At 35.6% G+C, this 12,356-nt stretch overlaps 1 protein-coding gene across 4 annotated transcripts in view; it reads right to left on the bottom strand.

Moving 5' to 3' along the window:
- Positions 1 to 3,828: 3,828 nt before the first annotated feature.
- cbfb (core-binding factor subunit beta) overlaps positions 3,829 to 12,356 on the bottom strand; it is a 41,350-nt gene continuing 32,822 nt past the window's right edge. Inside the window, exons 6-7 of one of the 4 annotated variants that reach the window (XM_028033195.1) lie at positions 11,897 to 11,966; positions 3,829 to 4,209 (exon numbers count right to left, since the gene is read on the bottom strand). In XM_028033195.1, the coding sequence (XP_027888996.1) occupies positions 11,937 to 11,966 (30 nt within the window). In that variant the 3' untranslated portion in view covers positions 3,829 to 4,209; positions 11,897 to 11,936. Of the gene's footprint in view, positions 4,215 to 11,896; positions 11,967 to 12,356 lie in introns of all 4 variants that reach the window. The other 3 variants (XM_028033185.1, XM_028033175.1, XM_028033166.1) reach the window with 3 other exon arrangements.

Here is a 12,356-nt window from a genome sequence, read left to right as displayed (position 1 = left end):
AAGAAATGCAAGAAGGTTTACTCAAGCTACAAAACATCCAAGTCGTTCTAACATATAAATAAGTTAAAAAAAGTAACAGATAATGTAGAAAAGAAAATGATATTTTAATGGTTTGACTTAATGCCTGCATTAAGAAAAGGAAAGGATGGATTTGATGCTTTAGTTTTTTTTAAATTCTAGTTTACTTGGTGCAAGTGGTGGAGAAAAGATTGAGTTTTTAATTTTTCTTAAACCTAAAAGCAAATTTGTTTTTTTCTTTGGAGAGTTCTCAGTTTTCTTCCAGGTTTTAATCTCAAAGCTTCAATTCAGAGAATTTAGAACAATTTTCTTATTCTATTTTATTTTTGTAGAATTCCTCATTGTCCAAGTATAAATCAAATAAATTTCCTTTAAATAGACCAAATCATCACAAGAAAAGGTTGCTTCTTAAGAACCTTTTCCCTCCTCATTATATTTCTGTTTGTACAACAATATAATTTATTCTCTAAACATGAGACGTTAGAGAATTTGTAATCAACGTTCCAGTTTAATTAATGGACTCTGCTTGTATACCTTTAACTCACCCAATAACATCCACATTCTCTCCTTTACTTCCTTTAAGCTAAAAACACCACAATCGACCATAAAACCACTCCTCATCCTGCAGGTTCAAGCAGAAAACAAAGATTTTAAAAACATTTTTGACTAATTACTTACTGAACCAGCGGAGAATAAATCACCTGATTGCCAGAAGAAATAACACAATCGAGCCAATAAGTTTTACCATTTTAAAAGCTAGAGTAAAGTATTGTTATGTCAGATAAAGTTGTTTCTGTTGTGACCCCTGAGTTGATTTTATGGCTGCATTTGCAGAGAGAACCACCAGAAAATTGGTTGAAAATCCAAACTCCAGCTTATCATGTTTGTTTTGTTTAGTTTCTTTTAAAGCTCATTAAAATGCTGAAACTGTACAAAAACCATTATGAGTCTGCATTTATCTAAATAAGTCAAACTTAAAGGAGCCAACGGCAATACAACCGTTCATTTCACAAAGTGTAAAACATTTTCTGATTACAGGACTTGACTCAATCCACATTCAGGTGGATTTATTTAAAAAAATAGAACAATACAAAATCATTAATAAAGAGTACATAAAAAAAAGCAACAAAAGTCCTAAAACCTCCCAATTCTCTGGAGATGCTTTTCTTTTTTTTTTTTTTGTTTTGATTTAAACAAAATATTCTACAGTTGCTTCAGGTATAAGCTGAGAAAAGAACTAAAAACTCCTACTGAGATGAGAGAAATATAAAAAGTAAACATCCTGACTTTCACACAACAAAAGGAAGGTGACGACATACAGGAAAACACATGGCTTCAATAGACGAGTGCTGTAACCGGACAGGGAAAAGCGAACTGCATTCAGGCTTTTACGGCCTTGCAAAGACGAGGAGCATCTGGGTGACGTGGAGTCCGGGAACTAAATGCATCTCTGATGAGTTATTTATGCTCATTCTGGTTCAGTAAGAACTGAACCGGTTCATAAGTTCAGTTCAGTTCTCCGTAGGAGCAAACTGTAATTAATGTGAAGCGAGCCGAGAAAAACCGAGCTTCATGATCACTCAACAGATTTTCATTTACAGGTATCATCACTTTACAGGACGTTGTATGCTTTTCTTGATTTTGATCCATTGTGTTAGAATATTTTAGGATTAAATGTTTGGACTTCACTGAGTTCACCTGTGAATATGGATTTCACAACGATCATTTTAGGTTATGTCTCATGAATTTAACTTTTAAACTTTCTTTTTAACTGTATCAAGATGAAAGGCAGTTATTTTTCTAAATAGGGGTTGTGATGAGTTGATATGAGCAAACAATATTTGAGCTGCAGTTTGGAAGATTTTATTTATTGGGGGACTAAAGTAAATCCTTAATTTATTACCAAAACTGTTAATTATTTAATTAAAATTACAAACAGAAACATCACTTATTAAGTTATGTTATCCAAATATGTCTAGAGTATATATTTCTTTTGTTTTATTTACAAATAGCATCATTATTTCACTAATTAATAATTTGATGGTTGCATTCTTCAGTACATTGTACATTTATTTTACTTATCAGTGAGCTGGACAAACTTTTAAAAAAACTTGATCTGAAGTCGACTTGCTGTGCAGGTTAACCAATCAGAGGTGAGGGTCTCTTTGATGGACAGTTGAAAAATATTTCATGATGAACTGCAGCACCATAACAAACATTATATGATATTTTAACTGCTTCAAAGTTTAGATTTAATTATCATTCCAGTATTTATTCCATTATCGTCTCCAAAATATTTGCACATATATCTATGTATGTATCAAATGCCTGTTTCCAATTTTACATCAATAATTTTAAGATATACAAAAGTGGCACTTATGGCACTCTGTACTTGTAATGCAGAAGTCAAACTAAACGTCACTAATAGCAACTAAAGACAAAATGTCTAATTGTGAAAATAAAACACCGTGTAAACACTAGAGTTCACTCAATCCAATAAAGTATCAGCTCCTTGTCCTGATCATAATATTATTGATTAATTGGTATTAGAAAGGTGCTGACAGTGATAAATACCAACCTCTGGTGTTGACCTATTTAAAACAGTAAACAGTAAACTTTCCAACCAGACTTGCTAATGTGTGCACGTTGGAAGCGGTTTAAAACAGAAAATCATTTTGGTTGTTATTTCCATATTTAGGAGTTTGGGTTTTGCTCAAAGTGGCGTGGAAACAGCCGCACAGCTGAAAGCGGTGAGTTTCTGAAAACAATTAAGCTGAATCCTTAATTTCCTTCAGGAAGCTGAAGGAAAGTTATTAATTATAGTAAAAACTTCAAGTCAACAACAGTCAACTGAGATCCCTTCCTACGATTACTCTGACTGCCAGTAGCTACTCCACATAACCCCACAATAACCGTTAAGCTTTAATTTTGTGTTGAGGTTCTTTTTAATGATTCTGAAAATCATAAGGAAGTAAGTATTATGTTGCAGCTTTGTTTTTACATTAGAGTAATAAAAAGGAAGAAAATGATTTTATTTAAGGGTTAAAACCTTTTGACAACCAGACTTTGAGTCACCCAGTTGTTCCTGATCAAAGAGCAGACAAAGAGCACTCCCAGGATAAAGAGGCTGCGATACAAGCAATAAAGAGCAAAGGAAGCCCCATATTTGATTTCATGCAATAAAAAGACAAGCAATGTGGAGATCAAGACTGTTTGTATCACATAGTGCAAAACCTCTCGGAAGACGAAGGACGTTTAAATCTCCTCCTTGTAGCCGTTTCTATATTTAGAGCCTTCAGGTGGTGGCTACAGAACCTGTGATGTTTTGAAAAAATCTAAATTTACACAAAGCAAACACTTCTTAACCCTCCAGCCTGGTAAATATGTCCTTGGTTTGCCTTTCTATAATTTTTTAAGTCTCCTATTTTTATCCCTCCCTCCCTTCTTCCAGCAAAGTGAACTTTGGTCTCAGAAAACAGCAGGTTTTAAGAAATTAAGTTGATAAAATGGAAGTTTTTCACAAGCATATCAGCAAACATGAGGTTTTGAAACACTGAAAAAATGCATATATATATATATATATATATATATATATATATATATATATATATATATATATATATATATATATATATATATATATATATATTTATATATATATATATATATATATATATATATATATATATATTTTTTTTTTTTTAACATCATGAACTGTTGAAACCTCACATTTGATTCATGCTGTGAACGTAAGCCCTGACCGTGACCCTGAGCCACAACGACTTCTACCTTTTCTCTGCTCCTTCTTGCTCTCACCTCTTCCTCTTCCTCTCATTATCAACGTTTTGCATAAGTTCTCCAAATTAAGTCAAAATCTCAATAACTGTTCTTTTTCTTTCTTCATCCAAACATTCCTGCTTAAGTCTTTGGTTTCTTTTAAATCGTTTTTGTTAATTTTATATGTCCGTTTTTGTCTGCCTTCAAAAGTTTGAAAAATATAGCAATTTTGAGGAATAATGCAAAACAACTGGCCAATGAGCACGGTCTCATGCTGACTGCGTTGAAATCGAGCAACAAACAAACAAACTGCCTCAGTTTCCATTTTTTTCTTCCTTCTTCCATCCTCAGCGCATCTTGTGTTCCATGTCAGCGTTGGCCATGTTTGAGCCAGGGCTGGGGTCCTGCTGTCGTCTGGACTGGGGAGAGACAGGGATGGAGGGATGACGGAGGAAAAGAGGAGGAGGAGGGCAAGAAATAAAAGAGGATGACGGCCAAAAAAAAAGGATTAAAGAGAAAAGACAATAAATTAAGTACAGCATTCAAAAATGGTACACATATTAACTAATTTATAAAAAAAAACAATTTGATTAGCATTTTTATCTCACTGTTTGACATTAAAGCTCTTGTATGTAACTTTTATAATTAGTTTTTCATGTTTACTGAAACCGTTCCCCCTTGCTCTCTGCGACACTGCAGTTAGCATAGCCTGAACAGATGCTAAGGCTAGTTAGCATAGCCACCGATGACAGCAGATAAACAGCTTTCCTGTAAAAGTAATTTGTTTCTCTTCCTTTAGCACATTTAGCAGCGTGTTCATAAGTTGATTGACAGCACTAAGACTCTACTCTGGACTCTGATTGGTTGTTTTTGGTTCATTTCTTCAGACAGCAATAGTGGAGGAGATCGATTTTTTTCACAGATTATCCATCTCATAGAATACTGTCAGGACATAATTGTAATTCTAGCAATTACATACATATATATATATATATATATATATATATATATATATATATATATATATATATATATATATATATACAGTACAGACCAAAAGTTTGGACACAACTGTGTATCCAAACTTTTGGTCTGTACTGTATATATACTGCAGATGTTTCCTGAATTCAAACTAAGCATAAAAGAATTTGCAGTACCCTCTATTGCCACTAGATGGAGCCAAAACAGCTTTGAAACGCGTCGCTTACTCCTGTTTTTACACACTGATGTTATTTTAGTCAAGGTATCTGGTAGACAGACAAATACAGCAGCAGGCAGACAAACAGACACATATACTGGCAGACTTGCAGGCCGACACACTCATACACACACACACGCATACCCCAACACACAGACACACGCAAGCACACCCCACCCACGCCCACACACACACACACACTCACAAAGTTGATCGCTTGGTCATCAACAGAGGCCGTCAGCATGAGAAGACTTTTAAAAATATTTCCTGACTCGGTGTGGTGGGATAGTGTTTGCGAGGCCATGGTGTGACCCTCGGCTGCCGTAACAAAAATACTTGTGGTTGTATGTTTACACTGAAGTGATGGCTGGGGGGATTTGGCACGGCTCGGGTGATAGAGGTGAGAAGGTGCGGGAGAAGGTGAAGCCGGGAGCAGACAGAAATGCAGACAGAGATAGTGGAGGGGTTGCTTAGCTCAAGAGGAATGCAGTTTGTGTCATCTCAGTGACTCACCGTAATAGCAAGGCACTTGCAGTCACATGCACACACACTAACACAGACGCACGCATACGTACAGTATGTCATGCTTCCATTTTCATTGCACGCAGCCAGACTGGCTCCTCAGTTGTTTAATAAAAACTGCTGCTTTTTCAGATATTCACATGTTGCTCAGTTACAGTCACATGACTCCTGGATCAAAGCAGAGTTGAAACAAACAACTTGTAATTGTTCAGCAGAGTATTATGTTGAATTTGTTTACAGTGATTTTTTTCTATTATTTTATTTTTTTTGCTGCAGAAGACGGAGAACAAATCGGGGCAATACATAATACATAAGATACATACTGTACAGCAACACTTAGTTAAGAAATCTTAAACCAAGATGCAGAAATGAAGAAAAATTGGGGTCATTCTCTACATCAAGCAAATTCTTACCAAGTATTTTTGGTTCATTTTCTAGAGCAAATATCTAACTTACAAGTAAGATGTAAGAGCTTATTTAAAAAAATTATTATTGAATATTTGTAAAGTGCTAGTTCCACTGGAATAGTTTTTACTTATAACATGGGAAAATATCTCGTTAGAAGTGAAACATTCTGCCAGGGGATCCGTTTGATTGATATTCAATAATTATTAACTTGAATATCAATTCTGTTAAAACAAAGCTCATATTTCTTGCAGAAGAGTTACCGTACATGTAAGTTAGTTTTGTTTTATTTAAAGTGTAATATGATATTTGCAGTGAACAGTATTAAGCTAAAACACAAAGCTCTCAATTTATCTCCTTGTTTACATTTGATCCTCATCTATGGTCCAGTGATATTGATCCTTATCAAAAGAAGGAAATTCTAGATTCAAACAGTTAAAAGTATCTTCCAGAGTTCAAACTTGAGGCTGTTTGATTGGGATGTGTCAAGGAGCCATCCATTAGAAACACATTTCAATGGGAGAAGTTCTCAACTTCATAATCTTTTCCATCTTCTGCTTAGTAAACACTGACTCAATGGAAAGGTTCCTACACTTGAAATGAGATGCAATGATTAGAACCTGGTTTGAGTTTTATTTTTCCAGACATTCTTCTATAGATTGGCTGGATGATCCAACATGGCCTTCCATTTGTACAAAAAAATCCCAAAATCTCAAATTATCACCAGTCTACCACTTTACACAGAAAAAAAAATCATCCGTAAAAAACAAACCAACAAACAAACCAAATCTACTAGTTACTGTCTCCATCTGAATAAAAGGACCTATTATTGAAACACTATAAAAATATGACAAAATATGAAGAAAGAAGCTGAAATATGCTCAAATAAGCCGTTGGATCAATTGGAATGTATGTATGATTGAATTGAAATCATATTTTTTGAAAAGTGCCTTTAGTCAACATTTACATAAATAAACTCAATTGAACTGCTAAAGAGAGATAATGTAGTTACTGTTTGTTTCTGCAGGGATTAATAAAATAAGGGCAGTAAAACTGAAATAAACATTTATTTGACCACTGAAGTAAAAGAGGAATTTGACCATTAAAAGTTTTGTTTTTATTCTATTCTCTCTTTTGCAGCTAAAATTGTATTTGGTAAATGTCAAAATGTGTTATATCTATGATTTATTTAATTATCTGAATTTTTAAATAAAGTGAACAAATAAGAACAAATTGGACCTTTATGACTTTAAAATGCCTGAAGGGTTCATTAGGTGAACAAACAAAATTAGATTGTCTTCTAAACTTCCAGCTAATGAACTGAAAATGAGTGGAAAAAGTGTCAAACTCAATGAAGGATGAAAACCTAGGTAATGTCTGCACACCTCTCTGTCTAAAAACTAAAATAAAAACATCTGTACAGAATGGAAACCTCATTCCCAACTGAATTTGGAAAAATAAAACCATGTGGATAGTTTGTAACTTGTGTTTTTGTCTCCAATTAACGCTTAAAAAAGTAAAATTTCAAAAGTACTATTTATGTATTTTTTTGTTTTTGGTCAAGTGCATCAATAATTCAACTCAACTATTTCCTGTTATTTTTCGTGTTGGAAAGTCTGCTGTTTTGAAAGGTGGTTTCAGGGATCTTCTCTTTTTTTCCCTCCAGGATTCATGGAAAGCAGAAGTACTAAAACCATTAGGTAGAAGCTAATGACGTGTGTTTGTCTGCTGAGTTTAGTGAAGCTTTATTAAAATGTGACACACAGAGCCTGAGTGTTTGTGAAGAAGGGAGTGGTCTGTGCTAATCATCGGGGCCAGAGAAAGCTTCTCATATTGATCCGAACACAAATGGAAGCCTGCAGGGCCACGACGGGCTGCTTAACCGCAGCTCAATACTCAAAGCCTGTGGATGTATGTGTGTGCGCATCATGACGAGATCGGAGTAGATTTGCTGTTTCGGCAGGTTTGTGCACCTGCAAAGCGTTCGAATATGTTTGTGAACTGGAGTGTGTTTGTGTGTGTGTATGGGGGGGTCTGATAGCAATCAATACTAATGATATATTAATGCTTTCAGTGTCAGCTCATCATTTATGGACAAATCTCTTTCTGCAGAGTGCTTGGATGTGTGTGTGTGTGTGTCTGTTTACATCTGATTATATTCGTGTGAATTGAAAATCTACAACACTTCAGGGGTCCAATAGCTTTTAGGTACCTGACTGCTGAATGTTTAAATAGTTTGAGGCTTAATATTTTAGCTAGAACAACGCAACGTTTATTGAAGAGGACAGAGTGAAATTAAAAAGCTTTCATCTTAATCTATAGCTTCATCATCTATCACCATGACAGCTACCTTCTGACCTTGGTTGATTGGAACATCACTGCTTTTAGATAAAAAAAAAGTAAAATCTGCTGAAATGACAAGACTTCTGCTTTAGTAAGCAAAAGAGACGTTAATATTTTACTACAAGTCTAAAAAAAGTCAAAGAACTTCTTGACCTCTTAATTTTTCTGCATAGATTTTATTAATCCAACTACTTCAAAGAGAAATGTTAACATTATAATTTGTTTGACCTACATTTTTGAGCTACAGAACGATTAAGTTTATTTTATCAATATAGTCTTGATTCAATCCTTAGACATAAAGGAAAATTGAGATTTCAAAATTCTGGGAATGGAAACGTAGAGGCAGTAATCAGTGAGATTTTCTGGTTGGTGTGATGAGCACTAGAGGATATATCATCAGATGTTTCAATAAAAATTTGCATATGAAATGTTATCTGCTGATGGGAATCTGCTGGTTACAGGAAAGCAGAAAATAAATAAAGACCACATCAATTATTGCCTTTCTGGTCGAAAGCAAATCTGCTTCCCTGTCTTTGACTTTCCTCTGATGGGAAGGGTTACTTTGTCTTTGAATAGCAAACAGTAGAGATAACTCGATCAGCCGCTAACAAGACACAGAGAGTCACAGAGAAACAGAGACGCATAGCGAGGTGGAGCGCAGACCACAGAAATGCAGAGGCCGAATCTGTGCAACTATTTAGCAAAACTCGTCAGTCACACCCAAAGAAGAAACTCAGAGCAGATCTGCAGAATCTTCCTGCAACGTTTGGCTAACACTCTCCAAACCCATCTACTTCATTTTATTATGTTGGATAACAAATCTGGATGTGATTTAAGATTTAAATTCTTCCGTGTCCAGCTTTAGATTTTCTAATGTCAGAGATTCTACTGTTTTTAGCTTAAAAATGTCATATTAATCCCAGCATGTTTAACTACCAACAATCAAAAATAGAGATTAATATTTAAACGTTCTTAAAGTTATATAAGATTCTCGTTCCCTTCTTTTGACCTGATAAAGTTTCTATATGACTAGTGGCTTATGGTGCTGACTGCTGTTATAATGAAGGCCTTTGAATGTCTGAGTCATGGGACACATTAAAGCCAAACTCCCACCACCATCTACAGTTTGCTTGTTGTTCCAACTGCTCTATAGATGAAGCGATAAGACATTCCCTGCACACCATCTTGTCCCTTCTGAAGACGAAAAACAGTTTCACCACGATTCCTTTATTTTCTTTTCACAGTATGGTCCCACATCTCTCACTTTGTAGCTCGATTTTGGTTTTCCTGTGAGAAAAAGTACAGATAGTAGCCAGTAAGACCAAGTACTCTGTCAGACTGAGCACAGGAGTTCCTCAAGGATGTGTATTCGGTGCTTTACCCTTTAGTGTGCTCACACTTGTTAAGTAAACACAAATAGTTAATAAAGTTAACTAATAAAACAAGAATGCAAGGACTTATCAGTAAAGATGAAGATACAGAGAAAAGCTGAAACACTTAAAAATTTGAACAAAACCAAAGAATTCATCTTTAAAATGCAGAGGCATGGTGTTTACCAGTATTTGTTCTTGATTGGCTCACTCTAAGACAATAGTGTACAGGGTGAACTTATGCTACGTTCACACAGCAGGTCTCCATGCTCAGATCAGATTTTTCTTTTTTTGCCTGGTTGATCACATTACAAATTAAGCGCAACCGCAAACAGAGGTTTGTGAAAAAGTGTCTGAGCTCTGTTTACAGAAGAAATAATGGTCAATCAATCTTAAAGTTATTCAGCAATTGGAGCTAGAATTGGACAGCATCGTCACAATCATCATAGAAGACCAAGGAAGCTAAGAAAAATGGAAGCACAACTGCAACGTCTGTAGAGAACTTTGTTTGAATGCGCAGTTGGAACCAGAAGTGGTGGGATTGCGATGTGATGCGCTTTAGTGATACAGATTTCTTTCATAATTATAATTTTAAGACATTGCATGAAATTGCCTCCGGCGATTTCTGGTCCAAAACTTTGACTCATGTCTCAGGACAAAAGTCAGAAAAAGGCGACGTGCACATTGAAAAATTATTGGATACGTATCCGATTTAATACCACATCTGGCTTTCTGGGGCTGAAAAGATCGGAATCGGTCCGTTCAGACTGCCATGAAAAAGTCAGATATGGGTCGCAGCCTGCTGTGTGCCCTTAATGTGTGTCGGTAAGATCAGGGAAAAAATTAAGTCCCCCAGTTTTTCAACAACTCAAACAATTTTTAGCTGATTTGTTTTCTGTATGACTTTATCAGTTGTTCACTTAATTGTTGATAATTTTTTACAGTGCTGCCTTGATGCGCTGACTTGTTTGGACAACTTTCATGAAGTCCCACTACATCATTTCAGCCAGGTCTGGACTTTGACTGGGCCAGTGCAACACTTTCTTTTTGTTGTGAATTTGTTGCTGTGTTGGGATTTATGTTCTTTACAGTTGGGATTACCTTCAGATAATCTCATATTTCCCAATAAAACACTTTGGTATACAGAGGGGTTCATGGCGAACTCAATGGTGGGGAAAAGTATTTGTTCTCCATTTTGTTTTTTTGCACATTAATATTTCAGATCAACAAACAAATTTCAATATGAGACAAAGTTACATGAGTAAAAAGAAAAAGCTGTTTTAAATGGTGATATGATTTATTAACAAAACCAGTCTGGCCCTATGTTTAAAGCTAATTACCACTGTAGATGTAGGTTTATAACACTAAGGAATAGCCTGGGGTTAAGTTTTATTTTCAACCGTTGTCTTTACGGCACCAGTAACCCTGATGTAAATAGGAAGACCTCTGAGAGCCGTTCTGTCATTTCTCCAGTAATAGCTCTTTACCCTTTGGGCTCTACAAAGGACACGCCTGTGCTGCACAAGCTAAACCAGAACTAGTTTTACCTCAGTCAGAGTGCAACATCTATCTTTATTTGAGTAATTTAATATTTTTCAGAAGGTCTTTCTCCTCTTGACCTCCATGTTTGCTCAATGTCACCTTAAATTACTGCATGTCGGCATGACGCCATATTGCACTCACCCTCGATTTGGACACTTTCTCCATTGTTAGATGCTGAATGTGTATCCAAGCAATTTGTTGCACCAAATCTAAAGCTTTTGACACACTGTAGATTTTTTTAGGAGGTGATGCTGCTGGTTTTATTGATTCGTTAGAAGAAAAAAGGTTTTCTTATTCTTTCTGAGCCTCAGGGGAGAAACATGATATCAGTCAGATGAAAGATGACCTTCAGAGAGCAACTTTACTTCTTCCCTTCTTTAAAACTGCAGTATTGTTTCTCATCAAATGGCCTCATTTTCAGCTAAATTTAATTATTTACAACATAATAAAAAAGCACATTTTATACACATACGTACATAAATGCATGCACATATTTGAACAGCAAACACAAACAGGCAAACATACAAACACACATATGGAAAATAACGGACAGAAACATGAATGCAAAGACACGAGCAGGGCACTTTGGCACACACACACACACACACACACACACATACACACACACGCCCACACACACACACACGCGCGTGCATGCAGACACAGAAGGTGGTTTAGTGCATGACAGTGTGATAGGTGGTGAGAAGTGAAGGACACAGACCCTGTTCTTTTCTGCTGGCTGTCTGTCTTTCTGTGTGTCATCAGTCCCAGATTTTAGAAACCACAGGGTCCTAAAAAATAAACAATTTGGTGTTCATTCGAAGGGCGTCAGCTTCGCATCGATGCCTCTGATCCCCCCAAAGCCTTGCTGGGAAAGTGAGGTGACTTCAGGTAATCATATGCAGTCAGAGTGCCTTTTAAATCGTACAACATAACAGTTTTAGCAACACTTCATATTTCAAAACAAATGAAGTTTCACAGTTTTGAATAAAAGAATCTGAAGTTTTACATGTTTTTAAATTTTTTTTATAGTACACTACTTTCCTTTCTCAGGCTTTTGGGGAATCTGACAAAAACTGAATCAGTCATTCAATAGTTCAAAAAATTAAATGAGATTATATAGTCAAACTGATCATGCACTAAACCTACAATTTGGAATAAAAAAAAAGAATAATTTCATG

This window comes from Xiphophorus couchianus, chromosome 2 (assembly GCF_001444195.1).
Source record: "Xiphophorus couchianus chromosome 2, X_couchianus-1.0, whole genome shotgun sequence".
Taxonomy (NCBI): Eukaryota; Metazoa; Chordata; class Actinopteri; order Cyprinodontiformes; family Poeciliidae; genus Xiphophorus; species Xiphophorus couchianus.
Note: the sequence above shows the minus strand (reverse complement) of the source record. Positions and strands in the feature narration are given on the sequence as shown.